The sequence below is a fragment of the Lissotriton vulgaris genome, chromosome 7 (genome assembly GCF_964263255.1).
Source record: "Lissotriton vulgaris chromosome 7, aLisVul1.2, whole genome shotgun sequence".
In the NCBI taxonomy this organism is placed as follows: Eukaryota; Metazoa; Chordata; class Amphibia; order Caudata; family Salamandridae; genus Lissotriton; species Lissotriton vulgaris.
Genome location: NC_141695.1, coordinates 935,155,781 through 935,183,204, shown reverse-complemented (window position 1 = coordinate 935,183,204; position 27,424 = coordinate 935,155,781). Strand labels below are relative to the sequence as shown.

The 27,424-nt window shown below is 43.4% G+C and overlaps 1 protein-coding gene across 1 annotated transcript in view; it reads right to left on the bottom strand.

Annotated features, from left to right (window-relative positions):
- Positions 1-1,021: 1,021 nt before the first annotated feature.
- DIAPH1 (diaphanous related formin 1) overlaps positions 1,022-27,424 on the bottom strand; it is a 1,314,985-nt gene continuing 1,288,582 nt past the window's right edge. The window contains exon 28 of the mRNA XM_086931364.1: positions 1,022-4,079. Within this exon, the coding sequence (XP_086787490.1) occupies positions 3,904-4,079 (176 nt within the window). The 3' untranslated portion in view covers positions 1,022-3,903. The remainder of the gene's footprint in view (positions 4,080-27,424) is intronic.

Genomic DNA, 27,424 nt, shown 5'->3' with positions numbered 1-27,424 from the left:
TATCATATGGAGCTGTCCATTATTTAAAACAATCTGCGTTGCTTACACAAAGAAGCACAATACTGAATTTCAAACTCAACATGCCCCTTCTCACACAACCTATATCGGTGCTCTGCTAAAGCTGTATTTCAGTTGTGAAGCATCACCCATTTCGAAATGCACGAACACAAAACCAGCTTTTCCTCAATAATTGAAAGAATGATCTACAGTATGGTCTGCTAAAAAAAATAGAAGTTCTGTTCGACCACCACATTTTTCTAAATCAGAAACCAGGCATACAGTATAAGGCTTTAAATGCAAGATGTGTTGTATTCCAGTGTGTGACTGCATACATACATTTACATACACACAAACACCACTTTGTTCCCCCACAGTGTTTTGTGCACAGTTTACAACACCCCTTGCCTCTTGACAAACGCAAAGATTCCTGTGCACTGGTCTGCCTGGTCTTCATACACTCAGCACCTAGGCTTATTACACATTTCAGTACACACTGGTGAGTTTCGTTGACCAGTGCACCATGTTGGCTAAAAAGCAGCAAAATATTTGACTCAACAGACGTTCACACAGGGAATTAAGGGAATACATTAAACATGTTTTTTCTGCTAGGCTCTCGTCACAAAATATTATAGTATGTTGTAAGGTAGTTCAGGATGCCCAGGTATCCAAAAGTCTGCTCTTTCGGGCCCAGCCATATGCAAGCAAAATACCCAAAAGGCACTGAATAAATATAGTTGAATGGGCTGTTTCCTGCTTGCACTTATGTGTAGGGAAGAGAGGTTTCAGTTTGTTATGAGTGACCAGCGAAGGGATCGCATTTGGACACATTCTTACTGAAGGCAGAAATTCTTTGGATTGGAAAGCATCCATTTGTTTATCTAACACAGCGCTGTAGAATCATTTTTTAATCTAATCTACCAACATAAGTAAAAGAGGTTATCTACAGACACATTTCGGATTCCAGTACAGTCTCTGGGAGTGGCAGTGTGCTTCAGTAATGATGTAATATGGACTATGTTGATGATGTATCACCAGAAATATTTTTATGAATTCATATAATTAACACAAAGAAGCATTCGAACATTTCAGATGTACAAGATTTGTTCTAAAAAACGCCACATCTGGAACTAAGCAAAAGCAAGTGTAAGACCAACAATCAGGTTAGATTCTAAAAACGTCCAACACTTCTGTCTACTAAAAAGCAGTGTTTTTCTACCCACAAATAGCTAAATAAACATATAATGTGGGCTCTACAATAATTGGCAACAGCAAACATTCATAAATCAATCAAATGGCCCAACAAATGCTCTTATGGCCAAGGCACACCACCTTTGAGGGTTTTCGAAGACAGAATTCTAAGCGTGAAACAGGATCCACCTTTTTCAATCAGGAGTTGAGTGTGATTCTCAATTTCACAGCCTGCGCTGATAGGCCAAGGAAAAAAATCCCTGAACATTGATAATGGTACACCATACAAAATCGTGATGAACTTAAATGCTAAGCTCGATAAGAATGATCGCACTGCTGGTGAGAACTCTGAAAAATGCAATGCTTTAGAGAAACGTTACATTCAAAACTTGTTTTTGCTTTAAAAACAATCTCTTACACAAAAAAGGAATAAACTAAATACAATTGATTTACAACAAAGATGGGTGAAAACTAGTATTCCAAGTGCGCCAAGCGATTTCAAAGTCATCCTTTGATTTACAATAAGACTAAATTTAACTTCTGATTGTGCAGAATCTCCATTCCAAATAATGGATAACATGGAACAGGCAATTAAAATGGCAATACTTTCAATGGGCATCATTTTGGGACCAATATTCCAGGCCCTGAGAGGCCAATAAGGATGGAGTAATGGTGGAAGACTCAATATTGTGTTCGGCGCTTCAAACAATAGCGCCAGGAATAAATGACAGGCTGATTTGTGGGCTTTTGTTTACTCTTCTCTCAAGATTTATCTGACACATTGGCAGTTTTTTCTGCCATGAACACTGCCTTTTAAAACTTAATGAGGGAGAAACAGAAGTTTTTTAAAATACAATAAAGATATATGCTCAAATTACTACAAACACCGTAAAATGTGTGCAAAACTAGTGAATGTAAATGCATTTCAACACACTGTGCATCTTACAGCTACACTGTTGACTAATGTTAATCACTATTGAATAATAGTGACCACAAATTACATTTATCAATTCTGCAATTCATATAATCTGAGGGTCAACGACACATAATGAAAACTAACTCTTTGACCTACTCTGCCAGCTATTACTAAACAATAATAATTGGGGCTATTTCTGACTTATTTAGCGTTTCGTAGCTCTTCTTCTAAACCACTTTTAAGAAGGCTTAAAAAGAACCGTAGAATCCAACAACTGCACTAAACTAATGCGTTCAAGAAGAAATTCTATACTTGTTGCTGTTGTTTACAAATATTGAAATTAGTTAAGTGAAAATAATGCAGAAAAACGTTTGTGGGTCAAACAGTACAATCTCGTATCTAACAGTGAACAGTCGGCATGAGAACACCAATGCAGCTACAAAGATTTTTGCCCTACATTTAAGATCCACTTGTGAAACAAACAAAAACATTGATTTTTGGCTTATGTTTTATGTCTGAAGGTGAAATAAAACGCAGTTCTGCCTGCAAATGGTGTAAAAAAATCGTGTCATTATTTGCCGGACAACTTGCACCGGAAAGCACTCCCGTCACAAAAGAAATGTATGCCTTAGCACAATACCAAATGAGTTGTGTGTAAATGCAAGCACGATCAAGCTTAAAGCTGTGTACAGACACACACAGATCTCATCTCGGATTATCAAGTTAACTTCCAGACATGTTTGATGTGTATCTGCAACAGACAGTTTCCATATTGAATGCTACCGGATATTCTGCCCTGATGACAATTGATACATATTTTTATGAAACCTCGTGACAACAAAAATAATACATATGATTATGTATTGCTGTAAAACATATACAGAATGCGTCAAAAGGCTGTAACTATATCACTTAGCTCTGATGTTGAAGGGTTTCGTGTCCTACTTATGGTGAACATGGTTATACTGTTTAGGTCATTTCAGAAGAAAAGAGGCCCAACAGCGGAGCCAGGCCAGTTAGAATCCTGTTGTCTCAAATATCTTGCATCAGTTGGTGAAGTAATGAATTATGCTTCAGGAGAATTCACTGTGCAAACAGACAGTATCCACTAGGTTTTCCTGAAACGTCAGCAGTTACAGGAACATATCACAGTTTTAAGGATCTAAAGTGTTTCCTCTGCCAAACACTTCTACGGAAAACAAACCTCCATTGATCTGGACGAACATCAAGTATGGAAAAGGGTCATTAAATGGCAATTACTCTTAACATTAAACTCTTCCAAAACAAAATTCATGATGATGCTACTGATATAAATATTGTTCAAGGCAATGTGTCATGTCTCCTGCTTTGGTAAGTTAAAACTTAACTAACCCAAAAAGGATAAGTCTCTTTAGGACAATAATTCCTCAATTGTTTTATTTCCATGTTTTGTCCAACTTGCTAAGAGATGGATCCCAGGAATCCTTTTGATACTGACTTGGTTTTGGGAAGATGATCTAAGGTCACTTTCTCTTTCCAACTTTTACCGCCAGGCTTATAATGTAGATCCACTCGTTTTGCAGTGCATGTTCTTACTTAAGAAGAATGTACATGATCTGAAGATCAGGGACAAAGAACGCCAACACCAATATAGGTTAGACCTGCAAAATACAATGAAAACTTCAATCTCATCTTCCACAGAGAAAACGGAGAAAGAGCCTTTGGCTTGGATTCCCTGGTAAGCCAGTGTTTGTTGACCTTTTCTAACACTGAGGGTGTGTCATGTTTTGATTCTTCGATTCAGCTCACAGCCCGAATATTTAACTTGAACGAGTGAGCATATCTATATTATCTTCATGTGCTCCACTATCTGTTTCCATTAATGTCTCCACTTCGGTCATCTTTGCCTTTTTTGCTGCCGTATTGGACACTGTAAGATCCTTGGTAAGCTCTGAGGCTAATATAGAGGTGACAGCACAACCTGCTTTTTTGTTAGCTGTAAGAGAAAAATAAACAAATGTCAAATACATTTTAGAGCTATAGATTCTCTCTACTGACTTGTTCAGTTGGTAAGGTTTTTGGCACAATACGACTGGCAAATCTGTAATCTCCTAAATAATGCATCCCTATTTTGCAAGCAAAGCCACTGTAAAAGGCTATTGCTTTCTTTTTCCCCCCTCATGTGGCACACTATTTTAATACTTTCAAAACAAGATGTGCTTGACATTGGATAACATAACTTAGCTTATTATTACAGCAGAAAATAACAAGCAAGCACAACGTTTTTCATTGGTTAACAACCTTTCATAGCATACAATCACCATAGATCATTTTCGATGACCTGGTGATTGAAAGGACTTTACGTGTTGCTGCAGATAGTATTCTAAATTGTCAGCAGAAGACCTATTCTTTACAGAATTGACAGAATGTATGTACATCACAGTATCATTTGAATCACTCAATGTGTGCCTTTGGAAAACAGATTTGATTTTTGTTACCTTGAAAACAGATGTTTGCATAATAGCCTTAAATATATGACTTTTTCTCACCTCCGTGTCAACTTTTACAGAAAACGCATCAAGCTTCAATACCTCTATCTCAATGAGTTCTTAGGCCCTAGCAGTTAGCTTTATACATGCCATAACACACTTTAATATACACAAGCATACAGCATTGTTTACTTTCTCACTGCCTTGCTTTTCTTTCCAATGAAGGACCAAAAAGAACTGGTTGTCAGTAATGAATAAGTTACTTACCTTCGGTGACACCTTATCTGGTAGAGACTATCTAGTCCAAGATTCCTTACCTTAGAACTACCTCCAGGTGACAGACTAGATTCGGAAATCTTTCTGAGCGGTCCCCCTGCAAGCCAGTATGTGGATTTCTTTGGCTCTGCGTGCCGTCAGCATTGTTCATGTTGGAAGTGACGTGTGCGGTGCCTCTATAGGGGTCACCCAGTGTGCTGACGTACGCTTTTTTCACGACTTTCCGCGCCTGGTGTGCTGAGCCACAAAGAACACTTACTAGAGGTGTGTAAAACTAGGGCCCTGAAAGAGAAACAGCCTTGTCTCTGGAAATCCGTTCACAGATCGGGGAGGACGGGTGAGTCGGTAAGGAATCTGCGGCTAGAAAGAGTCTCTACTAGATAAGGTGTTATTGATGGTAAGTAACTTGTTTATCTGATACTTCTAGCCGCAAATTCCTTATCTTAGAATAGATACCCAAGCACTACTTTCATGGAGGTGGGTCTGCGAAACAATTTCACACCAAAAAGTCCTGCCAGACCAAACGGCCAAAGTGCCCGTCCCTACGGACCTGTCTGTCCAGGCAGCCTTAGTAAACATGTGCAGAGATACCATGTTACTGCCTGGCAGATGTGCAGGACAAGGGAATCGTTTGGTGTGGTCAAGGTAGAACAGCGCTCTTTTTGGGCACAGCCAGGGGAGTTGCTCCTTTTCCTTAGACAGATGAGGTGAAGCATCAATGGTAAGCAAAGTGATGGACTAAACTGCATGAAACGGGGTGACTACCTTCGGCAAGAAGGATGCTCGAGTCCGAATTACCAATTTGTCGGGGAAAACCGAGATGTGGGGAGGCTGAGAGAACAGTGCCTGTATATCAATGACCCTGTAGGCAGACGTATTTGCCACCGGAAATGCTGTTTTAATGGTGAGGAACCTAAGAGGAGAAGAATGAAGTGGCTCAAAGGGAGTGCACATTAATAAAGTAAGAACCAAGTTAAGGTCCCACTGAGGCACAACAAAGGGAGCTGGGGGAAACGTGCTGTAGACATTTAACACCTTCCGTGCTCATTACGAGCTCAGCTCGTCATGAGGCATGGTTGCGCTGAGCTCATGACGAGCTGAGCTCGTCATGACATGGGCAGCGCTCACACGCGGGGCTAATTCCCATGCTGTGCTGAGCGCTCCAAAAAACGGGCATGGTCATGACGAGCTCAGCTCGTCATGAGCACACCGCCACCGTGCAGCGCGACGAGCCGAGCTCGTCACAAGCACAGTGGCGCTGCGTGCGCCCCCCTCCCCCCAGCGCCGCAGGGGAATTAGCCCCGCAGCGAAGGTGTTACCAAACTTTTTTATAATAGAGGACTTGAAGAGAGAAGGCTGACCAGGCAGCTGCAAAAAAGATGGCAGATCAATAACTCTTCAAAGTGCTCATTGCAGAACCCTGCTGGGCCAGAGTAAGGATAAAAAGAAAAAACCTGGAAAAGGGAGCAGGTAAGGGATGAATCGGTTTCTCAGCACACCATGCCACAAATGTATTCCAGATGCAGTGTCTACCGTCTTTGTGGAGGGATGCCGAGCGGCCAAGATAACAGCTCAGACTTCGGGAGGGAGATCAAAAACTGTCAACTGCCGCCGCTCAATCTTCACGCATGAAGGCAGACAAACGATTGACAGGTTTGGGTAGAGAACCCTTCCCTGTAGCTGTGACAGAAGATCCTACTGAATGTGCAGCCTGATCTGAGGACTGGCAGCCATGTTAAACAGCTTGGGATACCAAACTCTCTGAGGCCAGTCAGGAGCCACAAGTATGACTTGGATCCAGCTGTTCCCGATCTTCTTGAGAAGTCTGAGCAGCAGTGGTATGGACAGAGGCGTGAGCTCCACTCGAGATGAAAAGCGTCCCAGAGCAAAAAATGTCTATGAAAGTTTAACGCACAAAACTGGTAACATTGCTAATTCTTGGTGATGGTGAACAGATCTAACAAAGGCTCTCCCCACTGCTGAAGAGACCTTGCAGTGCCCTTCGCAATCTGAACCATGTTGGAGAGATTGCCCTGATGCTGCACCCACTGGAACTTCAGGTCCCACTGCAGAGCCCGTATATGCCAGCAGGCGTGTGTCACAAGCAGGATGCAGGAGGCCATAAGGCCCAGCAACCCCAGTCAGTGTCACCGAAATTCAGAATAGATGCTGAATCATCGGTATCATAGCGTGAATATCCTTAACTTAACCTTTGGCAGGGACAAGCAAGAAACTGAAACCTGTCCAGAACAGCTCTGGTAAAAGCAAGCGTTTGAGAAGGGATCTGGTGTTACTTTGGCATGTTTATAGTGCAGGAGGTCTGTCATAGTCTGGGGATGGGAGACGACTGACTGGGACAAGCATGTCTTCAACAGTCAGTTTCTGAGATAGGGGAAGACTGACACGCCTGATCGCAGCAGATGAACTGCAACCGCTGCCATCACCTTGATGAATACCCGAGGGGTGCTGGTGAGGCCAAAAGGAAGCACAGTGAACTGAAAGTGCTCATGACCTACCGTGAACCACAGGTAACGTCTGTGGGTAGGCAGGCAGGACGGGAATGTGGAAGAATTTGTCCTGCAAGTCCAATGCTACCATCCAGTCTCCCAGTTCCAGGAAAAACAGAACCTGAGCAAGCGGAAGCATTTTGAATTTCTCCTTTTTCAGTAAGAAAGAGAGGGCGCAGGACCAGGATAGGACGAAGGCCTCTGTTCTTCTTGGGCACCAGAAAGTAGCAGGAATAGCAACCGCAACTTACTTCTGTTGCTGGCACCCTCTCTATTGCTCCCTTGGGCAAGAGAACAGCCACTTCCTTGCAGCGAACGGAAAGATGGTCCTCTGTCAGCCTGTCGCAAGTGGTTGGCATGGGTGGAGGGGTAGTCACAATGGGAAGGAAGAAGTCCCTTCGGATAATCTGAACAACACAGTGTCTGGATGTTATCGACTTACAGTGATGCAGGTGATGGCATATTCTGCTGTCTTCCACTGGGTGCACATGATGGTTGGAGTCCAAACTGCAGAGGTTTGGAGTCTGTGGTGAGCGCAACATATTTCTATTGCATTCTCCTTCCTTCAGATTTCTCATCTTGAAATATGTAGAGGCAGAAGATTGGATTTATTTCTTAGCAGTTCACCCACTCGGCACTAATTAGCTCAGCTGTCGCTGACCATGGATCTGATGCACCTAGAGATTTTTGAGATAGTTGGACGCCAAGTGTTATTATCATGTCTTTTGGGGGCACTTTGTCTTTGTGCATGATTTAGATGCCAAGAAAAGGAGCGCACCAAGCAGTTGGTCCACGCAGAACCAGAGTTCCTGTTTGGCGCCCAGTTGTGCCGCCTTTGGTACCAGCACCATGGAGCTGGACCAGGGACTGCTACAGAGCTCAATCACCCCTAAGCCCACTGTCTTGGAGACTTCCTCCTTGATGGAGAATGTATTGACTGGTTCCTATAAGAATGAAGAGCTTCTAGCACATTCCTCACTTTTGAACTTCTTCGATGCACAACTTGGATCCTTAAACTTTAGAGAGGGTTTTGAGCAGTGCCATCTGCAGAACTGCCAGCGTTCCAGTCAGTGCATAACGAAGCAACATGTGACAGTGGGGCAACCCAATTTCCATGCTTTATAGCAGGAACAATAACAGATACAGCAAAAACTATTATTGAATCACATCCTCGTAAGAGGTAGGTAGGCAAATCTTCTGGAAATTGTCGTATCACTAGAAAAAACCAGCATCACAGCAAACTGTTTTTTTAAATGGATAGTTCTTCTCAGAGAATCCTCAGCTTTGAAAGACTCAAATAGTAATGACAATATAGGAAAGGAGTGATTGGGTGGTCCCAAGGCTACATTTCAGACTAGGATATTCTACATTACTGTCGACAACGTTAGGACTATCATAGCACTTCCATTTCATACTGACATCCTACTGCCTTTGATTTCACACTCTTTGTACAGCACAATTGCCAGGCTTTTCACAGTAAAAATATCATTATCTTTTCTTACTCTGACTCCAAAATTAACTGAATGAAGACGTAAATTGACTTTTGATCTTTGTCTCTGAACTTGGAGCAAACGTGTCAAGATAAAAACAAAATTTAAAGGCATCTTTACATTCGCCTTGACAACGAACACACTAAAAGTAGTTCACAAAGATAAAATCGGACTAGCCAAAGCAAGTGGACCAGTAGATTTTACAAGGCCTATAAGGGCTCAATTAAATGGAGAAAACAGAACAAAACGCTTGCTAAGACCGAGACAGACTTCTACAAAATATTCCATTAAACCTTTATGAACCAAACAAACGTCTGCTTTTTCAATTGCAACATCTAATGATCAGGTCGACGCGTTTCGAACCCGAGAAATGAGGGGTTCTCCTCAGGACCAACAAGACTCTTAAATCTTCTGGGTGACTCCCTTCTTACGTAACTCTGATGTGTCAGTATCCCCGTTTTCAACTGTGGATAAATTTGGACCGATTCTTCCCTCTTTGAACTCGATAAATGATCCGGTTTTCAAACGTCGTCACAGTATCAGTCTAACTGTCGGCTCGGGTTTGAAATGCGTCGACCTGGTCCCAGGTCACATAGAATGAGTTTTTGTTGTCCAAAAGAGATAAAACTACAGTTTTATTCATTTTGAAAGAAGATACAAAAAGACTTCTAATCTTTTTTGACGGTCTGCTTTATTCTATATGTTCATGTATTATGTTGTGTTCATTGGGACCATTGTGTATTATGAGTGTTTGAAACTTAAGAGGTATGTATGTAGTTGGTGGGAATGTGTCAGCTGTAAATGTTTTGTATATTTTGTATATATTGCTTGTGTAGATAATCTGTGTTGTATATATATATTTTTTTTTTATTATCCTCATTTGTGTGCGTAGCTCCAATCTACCAAAACCAAGAAGAAAACCACCACAGAGCGATAGGCCGACTAGTCATGTATTGTGCCAACTCAGCTTGTAGCTGGTAGGGGAAATTAGAAGCCGCGAGGCGAAGCCAGTTCCCATCAGCACTATATACTGTGACCAATCTTAAGCCAGCTTGGGATGATACCTCAGTTGATAGTGCCCGATTTATCTAGGCCCCTTTGGTATCAAGACTGTTAGTCTTGTTAGCCAGGATAGGCAATGCACACATTAATCATAGGACCTGGGGAAAAAAAAAAAAACCCCAGGTATGGTCACGATTAACCAAGCATTGCCCAAAACGCTCTGCTATTCGAATTTCCTACCCTGGCTAGATCAAGTTTGGAAATTTGAAGGAGTGATGTTCGCCATTCATGCACTGTAGGTGGTTGAACATCTTTCCAATGTCTGCATATCTCCCTACGTGCAGCAAGTATGGAATAAAATATCAGTCTAGTTGCTGCGTTGCAGATTTTATTTCTCAGACCAAAAATAACAAGAGCAAGGTCTATAGTGACATGTTCACCCAAAGCTTGTGATAGCTTGTTTTTGAGAGCCTCCCAAAATTCTGATAGGTTTGGGCATTCTAAAAACATATGTGTATCCGTGGCTGCTATTAACCCGCATCTTGGACATTTAACTGGACCTGTTAATGAGAATTTAGTTAACCCATAGGGAGAATAATATGCCCTATGTATAGTAAAAAGGTGGTTCCTACGAAGCCACGAAGGTTTAACTAACTCCCATAGCAATGAACAAGAAGCGGTCCAGAGCTCATCCACATCTAATCCTGGCATTAATTCTGCCCACAATATAGTCGGTAACTGAAAACTAACATCCATTTCGTCTATTAGTTTATTATACCACCGCGAGATTTCTTTTTTTGCCACTGGGCTGTCTAATAAACAAGTTATTAAGTCACTAAAGGCGCCTATAGGTTGCTTATTACGTCTCAATGGCTGATCTTTATATGACTGAAACCAGCTAGAAATCTGGATATATTTAAATCTTGACAACCCAGGACCTACTTTATTACTAAGATAATCCCATGGGAGTAAAGACCCGTCCATAAACAGGTCGTCCCAACAATGGATACCGGCTTCTATTAACGGATTGTTAAGAGCATCTATTGTCCATAAGGGAGGAGCGGGTAGGTTCCATATCGGAGCCTTCGCAGAAAAGTAGCCGATTTTTATCGCTTGCCTAATTTTGTACCAAGTGGATACAAACCCTTTTAGAACTTTCAGTTTTATTTTTTTTTGAATTTGGGATCACCAAACTTAAAACAAAAAACCAGCATGATCAACTCCTTCACATTCCAGTAGTATAGAGAAAAGAGGGCCCATCCCTGTGGATAAAGGTGTTTTAAGCAACATACGCATATGCGATAACTGGAATGCCCATGCGTATATTTGAAGGTCAGGGCCGGCAAGACCACCCTTCTCCCTACGACGCCTAATTTTTTTCCAGGAGATTCTGGCACTTTTATTGTTCCAAATAAAGCTTGTAATCGCACTCTGTAGTTTTGAAATTAATTTGGGATCAAAATAAAGAGGTATTGTGTTAAATAAGAAAGAAACTTTCGGTAAAATGCTCATCTTCACTAAATTAAGTTTACCCAGAACAGAAAGTGGAAGGTGAGACCAGTCTCTCATGAGTTTCCGGCACTCTGCAGCCACTTTATTAAAGTTTAGGGAAGCAATCGCGTTAATGTCCTTAACTATGTTCACCCCCAGATAACGAATTTGACTTTTAGATGTCCCATTGTTATTAGTTCTATTACAATTCCAGGACATTGACTCTGTCTTAAGGGCATTAATTTCATACCCTGACACTTTCCCGAATATAAGGGCTTGTTCAATTATCTCAGGGTATGCCTCTTCAGAACTTGTGGAAAAAATCATAATGTCATCTGCATAAAGTGCCACCTTCTTGTCCCAGCCACCAAAAATAAAAGGTTTAATGAGTCTATTGTCCCTAAGCGTCTGAGCAAATGGTTCTATATAAATGTCGAAAAGAAGGGGGGATAGGGGACAGCCCTGTCTGGTTCCTCTCATGACCTTGAAGGGCTCTGTCAGGCCTCCATTAATCAGCAATGAGGCAGATGGATTACGATATAGAAGCTCTATCGTTCTCCGAAATCTATCCCCAACGTTGAATCTCTTCAAAGCCTCCGATAGGTACAACCAGTTCACCCTATCGAAGGCCTTGGTAGCGTCCAGAGTAAAAACAACCAGTGGAATTTCCTCCTTTATAGCAATATCTATTGAGCCGATCAATTCATATGTAAGTTCCCCAAGCTGTCTCCCTTTTATAAACCCCTTTTGGTTCGAAGCTATAATATCGGGAGCCACCCGACCGAGCCGATTCGCTAATATAGATGTAAAAAGTTTGTAATCGGCATTTAATATAGAGATGGGCCTGTATGAGCCACAGTCAGAGGCGGGTTTACCAGGCTTCAGGATGAGGGTTATAGAGGCTTTATTCCATGACTCTGGTGGTAATTCACCCTCTCTAAGAATTTGATTAAACAAGGTGGCCAGAACTGGTGAAATTTCTGAGACAAGTTTTTTATAAACCTCGCAAGGCATCCCATCAGTACCTACCGCCTTACCACTCTTTGCTTTCTTTATGGCCTCCTCAACCTCTAGTATGGTTATTTCCCCATCTAAAAAGCAGGATTGTTCTGTTGCTAAGGACGGGAGAGATATACCCTCAAGCCAACTAATTATGTCACTCTGCTTGGGCTTAAGATCGTCTTGATATATAGACTCAAAAAAAAAAGAGGGGTATAAGGAATATAAAGGGGGAAAAAAAAAAAAAAAAAAAGGGGAAGGGGGGAAGCAAAAAACACAAACACATACACAAACACAAACACAAAAACTCACATCGGAGTCAAACATAGAATGTAATGGCGAGTCACACTGTAGATATTAATAGGCACGTGGTGACGAGATGGGGAAGAGCTAGGGGCACTTACTTCCGGAAGTTTTCCGGCTGGTGAGTACGGGGTTTTCCCAGGGTGGGAGTCGGGGAGGGAATGGGGGGGTAAGGGGGGTAAGGGGGCACAACTACATTTCTAGAAAAGAGCTCCAATCGTTTTGTGTAAATAATTTTCTCAATATTATGTTTTCTTCTCATCTTATGTTATACAGTAATAATTTGCTTGAATTGTCCAGTTTCTCTTTCTCACAGTCAGCCCTAAAATTTGACTTCACATTACAATTTAATGAGTAAATTAAAGATATTATCCTGGAATGTTAATGGTCTCCGCACCAAACCACGGGCTAACAAAATTATGCAGTATCTTCGAGATTTCGATGCGGGGATCATTATCCTCCAGGAAACTCACTTAATCGAGAGCGAGATACTTGATTTGGTTCGGAGGAATAGATGGATAGAATTAGCAATCTCAACAACACAAGGTTCTAACAGACGGGGGGTCTCGATCTTATTCAAGAAATCTGTCATGTTTAAACTAACACAGCAGGAAGTAGACACCGGAGGGAGATGGGTTATTGCAGCAATAGAATTAGGAGACACTAAGTTGACACTTGTAGGATATTATGGCCCCAATATAGATGACCCCTCTGTATTGGAAACCCTTTTCAGCCATTTGCTCAATTTCCCAGATCCTGTGATTATAGCAGGAGATTTCAACATAACTTTAAATCCACTCTTGGATAAATCCCCTAATAGTAGGCAGAAAATCACTTCTAAATCCAGAAACTGTCTGCTAGGTTTAATGAACCAATATGACTACATAGATATTAGGCGATTTAAGGAGGGTCAAAAGCAAGAATTCTCGTTCAGAAACTGGAAATATAGACACAGATCCAGAATTGATTTCATCCTTACAAGTAGAGTTCTAGCTGAAAACATCTCCTCAATTAAATACAATCCAATACATCTCTCCGATCACTCTGCAGTTGAGTTAGAACTAAAACTGGCTATGACACCTCTCACTAGAATATGGTCTTTTGATAGATCGCTTCTTTCTTCAACAGAGGACATCACATTTTTACAAATCAGAGACGAGATACTTCTTCAGTACCAATAAGGACACAGCCTCTATGGGAATAATCTGGGACGCGTTTAAAAGTACATTAAGAGGTCTCATTAAAAATAAAGTAGTATATCGTGACAGACAATACACAGACGAAGTAACCTCAATTGAAAGAAATATTCTGACAGTACCAATCGATATAGATAACACCACTCTTATAGATAACCAAACTCTTCCCGCTAAACAAGCAGAATTGAATAGGTTGAAGCTTTTACTGTCAGCAGTTCTGGAGAAGCGGGTTATTCAGAGATGGGAGGCAAGTAAACTTTCGCATTTCCAATATGGGGAGGGGGCAGGAAAACTACTTGCCTGGAAGACAAAATCTGATCGAGCCCGCAACAACATTTGTTCAGTTACATCAACGCAGGGCACCGTTTCCAGGGATGAGGAAATTAGAGCAGTTTTTAGGAATTTTTTTGAGTCTATATATCAAGACGATCTGTGTTGTATATATTTTGTATGAATACTATGCACAATGAATTTCGTTTTTGCAAAAATTTATGAAAACAAATACATTGAATAAATCATTAGATGTTGCAATTGAAAAAGCAGACGTTTATATTTGGTTCATAAAGGTTTAGTGGAAGATTTTGTAGAAATCTGTCTCAGTCTTGGCAAGCGTTTTGTTCCATTTTGTATTTGACTCAGCCTGACTGAGTTCGAGTCAAGGGCCATTACTGTTTTTTGGCAATTAAATGGAGAAGCGGTTCTGAAAGGGGACACTCTCTGCTGAAACATCTCTGTCAAGACATTAATCTTGACTGCCCTCGAGGGCAGGCTAAGGTTCAGGACCCCAGCTGCCTTGCTCACCACCATTGCAAAAGAAGCTCCCTCCGCCGTAGCCACGGTAGGAGGAGAGAGCATGCTAGTATCTGGGGAGCTGTCCAGTCCACTGCCAACTACCAATTCCTCACAATAGTCCATTTTGGGGTCTAGGGGCTGGTATTCCACTGGGTCTAGTGGACCCCCTGAATCTTCCCCAAATACTAACATGTTGGACTAGGACTCAGGCTCCTACCTGGAGGACAAGGCTCTAGTCAGAGCCGGAATCGGGCAATGCCCCTCCAGCTCCGGGTCGGGCATGAGAATCGGGACGGCACAGTGGGAAGGAGCCAGCAGAGCCGGGAGCATCAACATAGGGACCGGCGTCAGGGTAGGCCGAGGAGGTATGACTGGCACTGGTCTGGATTCATCTGTGGATCCAAGGGGCCCAAATGGAGTCGGGAGCAGACCTGCCATCAGGGAACTCCTAGAGGCCTCTCTCGAACCCGCAAGCCTTAAGACGCACTTGCAGAGATGGGCCTGCCAAAAGATGAGGTGCATGACCTCATAAAATTTGTGGAGCAGGGCTAGGATCTCTTCGGTTCCTGGAAACTCAGGAAGGCGTGCAGCTGGCCCAGGCTCTACTGCAGAGCCAGGCCTTGAATGACAACGCTCCCTTATCTTGTCGGATGACTTCGACAGAATCAATGAAGCCGAAGAGCCCTTTGACTTCTTACTCTTTTTCTTCTTGTGGCACTTACCCAAACACCCAGACGACTTCGACTGCAACAAAGATCGATCGCTCCACAACCGATCTCAGGACCTTCCTTTCAATCGGGATCGAGGCTATCACGGCATGACAGGCTGGGCGACAAGGAGCTTAAGAGACTGCTCCTTCAAGGCCTTGGGGTGCATGGAGTGGCAGTCAACGTAGGCCTTCGCATCGTGGTTGCACTCAAGACACTAGAGGCAAACAAGATGCGGGTCCGCCAAGCAACTACATCTGCCGGTGACAGGCGCCGCAGGGCTTGAAACCAGTTTCCTACTGGACTAACCGGCTGGGGTGCTATCTATATAAGCACTGTAAACTTCACTTTTGATGCGGATGCTGCCACCATGAGGAGCAAAAAACAATGTCACCTATCAGCGAGCAAGGGTAATGATCACGAAAAATTTCCAGATCCAGTCTGACACCTGTGGATAATTCTAAGGTGTGAAGTTTGCGACTAGAAGTCTTTATCAGATTCCAATACACAAAGGAAGCAACTTACTAGATATACAGAGATCATCCTTGCAATAAATCAGCCTAAGAAATAAAACTGGGTAATTTGTCCTCCATTTTAAAATAAAGCATTTAGATACTATTTATTTTAACATAAAGGTTACAAAAAGTGTCAAAATAATAGCACTTTAACTGTTTTTCCATGAAACAAAATAGTAAAGTCATATGTGCCGTTACCATGCATGGATCATGCCACATTTAACGTAGAAACATGCCAGTCACAGTGGGTGCATCAAACACATGCAGGCAGGTGGAGATGTAACCCTCAGGGTAGAATCAATTCAGATTCATGCGGCTTCCCACTTAATGCAAGCCCCACTGTCTAGAGCATAAACTCCTCGTAAACTCAGGGAGCAATACAGAAAGAAACATCCCTCAAGAACTTTCGGGGATCACACAGCTAATTGCCACCATTTTTACAGCAGAATGAAGGTACATTTTCAATAGCTACAAAAATAATGTTTCCTCTTAGTGCCACCAGGGCCCACTCCCCCCTCCATGAAAATGTGCATACCTTCACAATTATTAATGCTGGTGCCTAAATCCTATGTAAGTTTGAGATAAAAAAACAATGGTTATGTGATTGTAAATGACATTGCTAATTTGCAGCTGCTCATCGTAGTGAATAATTATTGCGGCTTTTGAAAAAATGCAAGAAGATTTAAATGTTTTATCCCCCGGAAGTGAAAGGGTAGAGTTAATATTAGTGGTCTTGTAGGGAGAAAAGCACTTAAAGGAGTGGACAGAGGTGTCAACTGCCTGCACTGTGGTTGATAGATCACTGCGTTACCGAGCCAGGACCACTGCAGAAGACATCAGGAAAGGAAGCACAGAAAATGAAGCGAGGGAAAGACAATGAATCAAGGCACAAACAATGAAGCAAGGCACAAAGAAGTGGATTGCAGAACCGATATAACACCTCCCATCGCCAAACACAAGGGCGTATCTGAAATACCCAAGGCCACCTTCTAATAAAATTAGTTTTCCCAGGCGACTGAGGGAAAAAATATGTTTGACAAACCAACCTATGCGTGACCTATCTCCCCAAACACCTTTAATAAAATTGTATCTTCTCAGCCTTTTCTTTAATATTTCTTTAAAAACAAAGAGGATGAACTGAAAGGTGTGATAACATAACCACATGAATGGGAAAGGGTGCATAGTGGTTACCCTGTCAGCTCGGGCTCCAACGTCTCACAGAGGGACAGAAGAGAGTCTATCGAGAGGAAAGAAACATCAGCACAGATGTCAAGTATTCATCTTACTTCAGTGAAATGCAGAGTCTCCCTGATCCCATTGACACAAAATAATCTATAAAGCTTTACTGTGGAGTCATATTGCAAACATTTTAAAAGTTAAAGCAACAGATGGTATTAATAGGAGACAATAGTCACAGCATTCCCATGAAAAAGGCAGTTTCAAATCTATTATGGAAAAGTAGAGAAGAGGAAATAGGAGCTGTGCTAAAGATGTGCAGTAAGTGGCGTTGGCGTGTATATGTATATGGAATATGCTACTTACCAGTATGCATCTGTTCTTGGCATGTAGGGCTGCTGACATTCATATCTGTGCATAGATCGCCGCCTAGTGTTGGGTCCTGATGATTGCTCATTGTTGTCCTGGAAGAGTCTCTGAAATATCACAAGATAGGTGGCTCCTCCTCTGGACTAAAGTGAGCATGGGCATCCTCTCCATCCTCAGATTGTTTTTCGCCATTGTGGCAGAGATGGAGTGTGATACAGTAAGAGATGTCCATGCAAAAAAGTAAGAGTAAGAATGAATGCTACAGCTGCGACAGGCACCGGGGAGGAGGGTGGGCGATATGAATGTCAGCAGCCCTACATGCCAAGAACAGATGCATACTGGTAAGTAGCATATTCCGTTCGAGGCATGTGGGCTGCTGAATTCATATCTGTGCATAGAATGTATTGCAGTCTCTCCCTTAGCGGTTGCTACCTGTGCCAGCTGCAGCAGTCTGAAAAAGAGTTTTTAGAACAGCCTGTCCTACAGCTGCTTGGAGTGTAGATCTACGCAGTAGTGTTTGGTAAATGTATGTATGGCTGTCCATGTGGCTGCTCTACATATTTCCTCTAGAGGAATGTTCCCTAGGAAAGCCATGGATGCTCCCATTTTGCGTGTGGAATCGCTCTTGGGGGCACTGTTAAAGTACGTTTAGCTTTAATGTAACATATTTGGATGCATTTAACTATCCATCTAGCTAAATCATTTTTTGAAATAGGGTTACCTTTGTGCTGTGGTGAAAAGGCAACGAACAACTGTTTCGTCTTCCTGAAATCTTTTGTCCTGTCTATATAATATAGGAGAGCTCTCTTAATATCCAGTGTGTGCAGGGCTCTTTCAGGAACTGACTGTGGATTAGGGAAGAACACTGGCAGTTCTATTGTTTGATTGATGTTAAAGTGTGATACCACTTTGGGCATGAATTTAGGGTTTGTCCGAAGCACGACCCTATTTGTGTGAATTTGAATGAATGGCTCTTGAATAGTTAGGGCTTGCAGCTCGCTAACTCTTCTAAGCTAAGTAATGGCTACGAGAAAAGCCACCTTCCATGTTAAAAATGGTATCTCACAGGAGTGTAATGGCTCAAAAGGTGGTCCCATTAGTCTGGTTAAAGCAACGTTTAGGTTCCAGACAGGTGAAGGTGGGTGTCTTGGGGGAATCACTCGTTTGAGGCTCTCCATGAATGCCTTAATTGCAGGCACTCTGAACAATGAAAGGTGCTGCCTGTTTTGAAGGTAAGCAGCTATGGCTGCTAATTGTATCCGTATGGACGTATAGGCTAGATTGCAGCGGTGTAAGTGCAAAAGATAGCATATGATATTTTGAATGGACGCGTCTAGTGGGTTTATGTCGTTGTTGTTACAATAAATGACAATTTTTTTCCACTATGACGCATAGCAAGCTATTGTTGTAGGCTTTCTTGCTTCCCTGATAATGTTCATGCAGCCAGGAGGTAAGTTGAGGTAGCCGAACTATAGGACCTCAGGAGCCAGATTGCAAGGTTCAGCTGCTGCGGATCTGGGTGCTGAATGTCTCCATGGCTCTGCGTTAAGAGGCTGGGTGTTAGACGTAGTCTTTGATGGGGCACCACGGAAAGTTCTAGGAACGTGGTGTACCACGGTTGCCTTGCCCATGTTGGAGCAACTAGGATTAGCGTCATGGAATGCTGGCGCAATTTGAGTGCCACTAGCGGTATCAACGGTGCTGGTGGAAAAGCGTATGCAAATTTGCCTGACCAGTTCATCCATATCGCATTGCCCTTAGACTGCGGGTGTGGGAACCTTGCGGCGAAGTACCGGCATTTTGCGTTTTCTTTTGTGGCGAACAGGTCTATTTCTGGCTGTCCCCACTGTTGGAAGTATGGTTGAAGCACTGAGGGGTGAATCTCCCACTCGTGCACTTGCTGGCTGTGTCTGCTGAGCAGATCAGCTATTTGATTGTCCTTGCCTGGGAGGTGTTCCGCCATGAGATAAATGTTTCTCTGGATGGCCCACTTCCACACTCTCTGTGCCAGATGCGACAGCTGTGGAGAGTGTGTTCCTCCCTGTTTCTGTAGGTAGTACATTGCAGTCATGTTGTCCGTTCGGATCAACACGGTCTTGTTGCAGAGATGTACTTTGAAAGCTTTGATTGCCATAAAAATTGCCATCAGCTCCAGCAGGTTGATGTGCAGTTTCTTCTGCTGCGTGGTCCATAGGCCCTGTACTGTGTGGTGGAGAACATGGGCTCCCCACCCTATCAGGGATGCGTCCGTTGTTAGCACAATTTGTGGTACAGGCTCCTGGAACAGTCGTCCCTTGCAAAGGTTTTGTGGTTTCCACCAATGCAGAGAGTTGTATGCACGACTGGTCACCAACACTAGGTCGTTTAATTGTCCGTGAGCCTGGTTCCACTACCGGGCTAGGCACTCCTGCAGCGGACGCATGTGAAGTCTTGCATGAGGGACTATGAAGATGCACAAGGCCATCATGCCTATTAGCTGCATAAACACTCGGGCTGGGAGTGAGTGTTGTAGCCTGAACTTCTGGATGAGCGTTTGGATGCTGTTTATCCTGGCAGGATTTGGTTGTGCATTTGCTGCCAGAGTGTCTATTGTTGCTCCTAGATACTGCTGCACGTGGGCAGGCTGGAGATGGGATTTGTTGTAGTTCAGCGAGAAACCTAGATTGTGCTGGAGGTGAATAGTGCGCGACTTGTGGCTGGCACATTGCTGGGCTGACTGTGCTTGTATTAGCCAGTCGTCCAGATATGGATAGATATGTATATGCCATCTTCTGAGGTGTGCAGCTACTGTCGCTAGGCACTTGGTGAACACCCTTGGGGCGGTTACCCCAAAAGGGAGGACCTTGAATTGGTAGTGCTGGTTTAGAATTGTAAACTTGAGATATTTCCTGTGTGCCGGGTGTATAGTTATATGGAAATATGCGTCTTTGAGGTCCTATGTTGCGAGGAAGTCTCCTTGACGCAACAGTGGCAACACCTGCTGCAGAGTGATCATGTGAAAATGCTCTGATAAGATGTATTGGTTTAGGGGCCTGAGGTCTAAAATTGGTCTGAGAGACCCGTCCTTATTGGGGATTAGAAACTACAGAGAGTACCCCCTGTACCTTGGTGTTCTAAGGGTACTAGTTCTATGGCCCCCTTTTGTAGCATGCTGATGACTTCCTGCTGCAATAAGTGTAGGTGTTCTGCGGACATAGGACGTTGTCTTGGGGGTATGTTGGGCGGCGTGGAGATTAACTCTAGGCAATAGCCATGCTGTATAATTTGCCTCACCCACCTGTCTGTAGTTATGGTTTTCCAGACTGGCAGGAACTGCTGTAGTCTTCCCCCGACCGGTGGTAAATGGTCTGGGGGCAGTGACAAGAAGTCACTGTTTGGTGTTGGTGGAGGATCTGGAGCTGTTATTTCCTCGTCCTCTACCTTTGGTGTTATTGCCACGGTATCCACCTCTACTGTTCTTGTTGTAGGTGTTTTGCGTGTTGCCTTTATTGTAAGAGGTTTGCTGTGTTGAGGCTCCTCTAACAGCTCCTCTGTTGCCGGAGCGACGAAAGGAACCGCCTCTATATTGCTGCGACTGCAAGGCACCCATAGACTTGGCAGTCTCGGTGTCCTTTTTAATTTTGTCCAGTATTGTGTCTACATCAGGACCAAATAAATAGTCAGGGTTAACAGGTTGATTAAGTAAAGTGGTTTGAACTTCATTTATAAACCCAGAGATGCGTAGCCACGCATGCCTTCCGAGCATGACACTGGTGTTGATAGCCCTGGCTGCTGTGTCTGCTGCATCTAGGGCACATTTGATGCATGCGTTAGATGTGAGCTTTCCCTCTTGTATCAAGAATTCTGCCTGTCCCTTATAAAGGTCTGGTAGATGTTGGAAGATTTGCTCCAGTGCGTCATAGTGCGCCCTGTCATACCTGGCTAACAGGGCTTGAGTGTTTGCAATTCTACATATGTTAGCTGCTTGAGCAGCCACCCTTTTGCCTGAGGCCTCCAGAATTTTAGACTCTTTGTCTGGAGGTGGAGTTTTGCCAGAGGTTTGAGAATTAGCACGTTTACGTGCATTGGAGACGACTAAAGAGTCCAAAGGCAGTTGTCCCTTAATGTATGTAGGGTCAACCGGGGCTGGCCTGTATTTTCTCTCTATCCTAGGGTTAATGACCCGTGCCCTGGTTGTGTCTTTAAATATGTCCCCTGCATGTTTAGGCACCCCTTTTAGCATTGGCAATGTTTTGACAATTTTCTCAGAGGGGCTGAAAGTGTCAAAGAGGAAGTCTTCATCAATGGGATCTGCATGCATCTCCACATGGTGATTATATGCTGCCCTTTCTATTAGTGCGTTGAAGGCAGCTGTGTCCTCTGTAGGCGATGTTTCAACAGAGTATGCAGTATTGTCAGGAATTGTCTGAGAGTCTCCAGGATCTACAGGGTCAGTCCATGGCTGAGTTTGTGTTTCCTGGTCATTATCCGTCGGATAATTATACTGGTCATTGTCCTCATACTCCCCATAGTCATCTGTGCGTGTGCGCGAGTACATATAAGTTTCCTGCACATATGGTGTGATAGTCTCAAAGAGAACTGGAGATGTTGAGGTGTCTCTTTTCCTTTTTAGAGGTATTTTGTAGGACTCAACGTTAGTTTCAGGCCTGATTTTTCTTTTTAATACCGTAACCTTCCCAGTATCGGGGTCAACATACAGTTTGGACTGTTCTTCAGCTGACGGATCCTGTTCTTCAGGTACTTTAGCTCTTTCCCCCAATCTTGGCCTTTTTGGCTGGGTCGGTTCGAATCCGCTATCTTGTTCGACCATCCTCGGCTTGACGTGCGGAGGAAGTGCGAATTTTATCGGTCCGAGAGACTTTGGTTGTTGGACCGTCTTAGTAGACTGTATGATCTTTTTCGGAGCCGTGGTAATCAAACCGACTGTTTTTGGTTGTTCGATACCCATCCTTTGGCCCGGTGTCGACTTCGGAGATTGCTGCTTCGGAGCGATGTTTTGTTCCCTCGGTTTGACGGAGCCCTTCGGCTCGAGTCTTGATTTTGGCTTAAATGTCTTTGTGTGCACTTGCTTCGGTTGTTCGATGCGTATTTTGGGATCGACAACCGTTGTCCGTTCGAGTCCTTTCTTTGTGTTGCTAGGCATCAACGTCGTCGGCTCGACGGCCTTCAGCTTAATCGCGGACATAGGAGTAGTGGCTCTGGCATCGACAACCTTTGCATGCGACCTCGACGGGTCGACGACCTGTTTTTGTTTGGTCGGCTTCGACGGATACGCCATTTTCGGTCCGAAGAATGGGATGCCGATTAGTTTTGGTTTCTGTTTTGTTGCTATCACTTTCGGTTTCGATTTTTCCAAAGTTTGGTAATGTCGCACCGATGGCTCTTGTATTATATTCTTAGCCGGGCTTAACCGCGGAGCTATAGAATCGGCGTTCTGATCTTGGCTAAGGCCTTCCGGCGATGCCTCGACCTGAGCCTCTGGATCTGAACCTGCAAATATATTGGGCTCCGTACTCACGTTCGGCCCAGTGTCCTCGCCGGAGTCGTCCTCGACGGCTCCTATGCCTGGTTCGTCGTGCCCTACCTCGATGATGTCTTCCTCGTCATCGACGTAGTAGTTGGAGTCGTGTTCAGACCCCTGCTCCGACTGCTGATCCGAGACTTCAGGCTCAACGACCTCTTCGTCGTCTTCAAAGATGTTCTCTGGCTCAGGCGCTGACTTCTGCATCGTCTTTTTTGACCGAAATTGAGCACAAGCTAAGCAGTCGGCTTCGTTGTGTTCAGGAGATAAACACTTATTACAGACTGGGTGTTTATCAATGTGTGTGTATTTAGAGTTACAGTAGGGGCATCGCTTGAAAGGACTTCGTTCCATCGACGATTGGCCCTGGTGTCGAGAAGGCCAGGCAGCCCGATTTGACGTCTTGAGTAGAAAGAACAGGAATAAGTTGTTGGTACCGATCGAAGATACAATACAGACGCCCCGTAGGCCTTTTGGCCTTTAGAAAGCTATAAATCTATTTCCGAACTCAGAGTAACGAAAGTACATCCGAACCCAATGGCGGAAAAAAACAATCTGCGGATGGAGAGGATGCCCATGCGCACTGTAGTCCAGATTAGGAGCCACCTATCTCGTGATACTTCGAAGACTCTTCCAGGACAACAATGTGCAATCATCCGGACCCAACACTAGGCGGCGATCTATGCGCAGATATGAATTCAGCAGCCCACATGCCTCGAAAATATATATATATATATATATATATATATATATATATATATATATATATATATATATATATATATATATATATATAGATATAGATAGATAGATAGATAGAAAAAGGCGGACTTGTCCGCCGAAACGCGTCTGGTCGTTTTCTAAATACATTTCTTTGATCTTTAAACCCACGGAGTCGGTGCCTGTTTTGAATATTGCTCAACCAGGATTGGCGATATATATACACACACACACATTTTCTTTTACAGAAATAAACAAATGCTACAGGGACGTTATAGTCCGTCTAAGAATTCACTCGTACAAAACCAGTGAAATTCAGCAGTTCGAGTTACCTGAGCTAACTAGAACGTATGCCCCCGCAATGCACTGCTTATGATCTCACATATTACATCACGCACAGTGACATGGTCAGTAAAATCACTGATGTCCTTATCAAGTGAGTGTGTTTTTAAGAGTTTATGGGTTATAAACATATATATTAACGCACTACAAAAGTTAAAATAGTGTGCTAGGTCCACTACTACTGAATAATATTACTTCTAAGATATATTATGTGAGTGGGTGTGTGACTATGTATTCTTGAGTGTATGGGTGTGTGAGTCACTGGATGGGTGTGTGAGTAGCTGTAGGGATGAGTGAGATGCTGTGTGGGTGACTGTATTGGTGTGTCAGTGGCTTTGTTGGTGTGTCAGTGGCTGTGTTGGTGTGTCAGTGGCTGTGTTGGTGTGTCAGTGGCTGTGTTGGTGAGTGAGTGGCGGTGTGAGAGGCTCTATGGGTGTGTAACTGGATGTATAGTGGTTGTATGGGTGAGTAGCTTTTTGAGTGGGTGTTTGGTTAAGTGAGTTGGTGTATGAGTGGCTGTATTGGAAAGTGAGAGGATGTGTAAGTGCTTGAGTGAATTTGTGAATGGGTATGTAAATGATTGCCTGAATGCGTGGATGAGTGTGAGTGCTTGTTTGGGTGAGTGACTGACTGTTTTGAGAGGCTCTATGGGTGAGTGGGTGTCTGAGTGACTAGGTAAATAAGTGAGTGTGTGGCTGTATGGGTGAGTGACTGGTTGTCACTACTGATGGGGACTGTGGGGGTTGCCTCGAGGCCACAGCAGTCGCTGCAGGCTCCCCACGTCCTGTGGCAGCCAGCATTGCTTTTACAGAAAGGGAGCAGCTTAACATGCAGCTCCTTCTCTGTGAAACCAATTCTGCTCCGCTTCTAGCAAGCCACTTCATTCAACGGGTTACTTTGCTGTCGCATTCCGCTTGTGCACAATATGCATTTTTGTACAATAAGTAGTTCCCTTCAGTGCCTGGAACTACTTTTGCAGTGTGTGGTTTTACATAAGAAATATTAATATATTTTGGATTATACACAATGCTTGTTTCATCTGTAACAACACGCAATACTGTTGGTGCAGCTTTGGAGCAAGTGCATAATCATAGCTACAGACTTTGGAAACGAGTTTGGTTCTCAGCATCAGCTCAACAAACTGTGATTCTGTGCAAATCACTTAATCTCACTGTGCTTAAAAAAAGAATATGACCATGCCTAATATAACTGGTGCTAAGGAAAAGTGCTCCAATGCCTTTAGGAAGTGCCTGCTGTATATAAGAAAAGAAAAGGGGGGAGATGTGGACGCCAGTCTTTCACACCATGAGCAAACTTTCTATACCTTTGCATGTACGCATAACGAATAGCCTGTGCCGCTTGGACAGTGGTCTTTTATTGTTGTATTTATTTACTACCCATATAAGGCATTGAAGCACTTTAAAAATGGGTTGCTTGAGTGTACAACTTTGGAGTTGCAAAAGGACTTTCAAGTACATGGCATTGTGTAAGGCTGAATGATGACTGTACAGATGGGTGCCCAGTCTCAAATTATATCACTTACTAGGGAAACACATCATGCTACTTTATCAGGACTAGGTACTAGCCTTTTCTGATAAAACAATGCGTTATCACAAGTAGAACACCAGTCTCCCCAGCAACTGTCTGGTTTCAAGTTGAATGCTTTACCCTGTGGTGTACAGTGGAGCAATTAATAAAAATGAATAATAACATAACAAAATCACAAGCAGTTCAGACTACAAGTTGTACCAAAATAACACTTTAAATAAGTACTTTTCAATGCAGCGCTATAATGTGCAGATTAGTGTCAAAGCTTCCATGAACAGTAGATGCTGTAGAACCCAGGATAATGTGTTACATGGCTAAATGCTAATAAGGTCACAAAGGCGAGACCTTTTTTGATATGCCAATGATTTTTTTAAATTGTTCTTTATTGAATGCTTTTGAATGACCAAATAACACAGGGTTAGCATCAGCATACAATAGCGCATCATAATAAAAAACATTACTAGGGAAAATCGAGGCAGCAATTAAGAACAAAGAGTGCAAATTACAAAATTCAAGCTATGGGGGTCACGCACAGATTAGGCAGGGGAAGAAACTACTGTAGTGGGGACTGGCTCATAGCAGGGACACGGGGAGATGATCCAGACGGCGGAAAGATGGCTAGAGGCATATTATCTGACAGGGCACAGGGATTCAGGTAGTGAACTGACCCTGATGTGATGAGATACATGTGTGGCAGACCGAGGAAAGTGTAGAGTGTGTCCAAGCCCTATGGCGGATGTAAGTCCAAGCCCAGTTCCAGAGCTAGGAGTATTGCATCCCATCCAGTTATGTGGGCTTTCTGCCCTGCCCTATGTCGCAAGTGCTTACTTACATAGTCTGCTGCTTGAACCTATACACGGAGTACTATTTTCCAGGTGGGCAGGGAGGTGGGGTCAGGTGGTGTGGGGAGGCAGCCCTTCACTTCACTAAACGTCATTCCAAAAGCGCAATGGTAAGTCAATGAATTTGTTCCTGGATTTTCTGTCATCAAGCCCAGCAGGTGTGCCTTTGGAGTGTTCACATGCCAACTACCAGTTACTCGAACAAGGGATTCGCATATCTCATTCCAGAAGGCTGAAGGGCAGTGTATTACCATGTCATATATGATACAAATCTGTGTGCTTAGAGTTCCATCTGGGGCACTAATAAGAGGTGGTACTGAATACCTTATATAGCCTGGCCGAAGTTAACTAGGGAAGATGAATATAATTGAACTGTAGCAGCTTTAGGCGTGCACTTCTAGAGATCTTGAAAATACAGCTCAAACTGTGGTCTAGTCCCAATAAGAAAGGTCAATCTAGAGGTCGTGACTCCATAGATTCTTAACGGCAGACAGTAGCACCCCCTCGCCTGTCTCAGCGCATGGTATATGTTTGTGATCCTGTGATGTTTGGGGTTCCATGTCAACAATGTGTGAAGACATGATCTGTGTCTATCGCAGCATCAGGATTTTCAAAGTACTACCTATTACCCTGTGGAGAACTTCACGTGTTCAGAATTGTCCCAGTGGAAGCTTGTACGCCTCACATAAGTTCCCAAACGTGAGGGTAGCACCAGATTCAAACATTTAGCCCAAGGTCACAATGCCCACAATGTGCCGTACAACACAGCAAAGCCTGACAATCACCAAAGCGGAATGACTGGTGAATACGCATCAAATTCTATATGTGCGACTAAGACGTTGAGATCAGCAATAGCGAGCAATATGGATCAGGAGTGCCACCTAAATATTTCAGGGAATTTTACTCTGTATGCCCTGTAGAATAAACAGTCTGGTTGCATGACACAAAAGATATCCTGTTTAAAAGGCTCTCCAGGACCTTCCAACTCATAAGCCACAGCAAATGAGCCACCAAGTAACAAGATTATTATATTCTGGTGCCCTCAAGTTGCCAGCA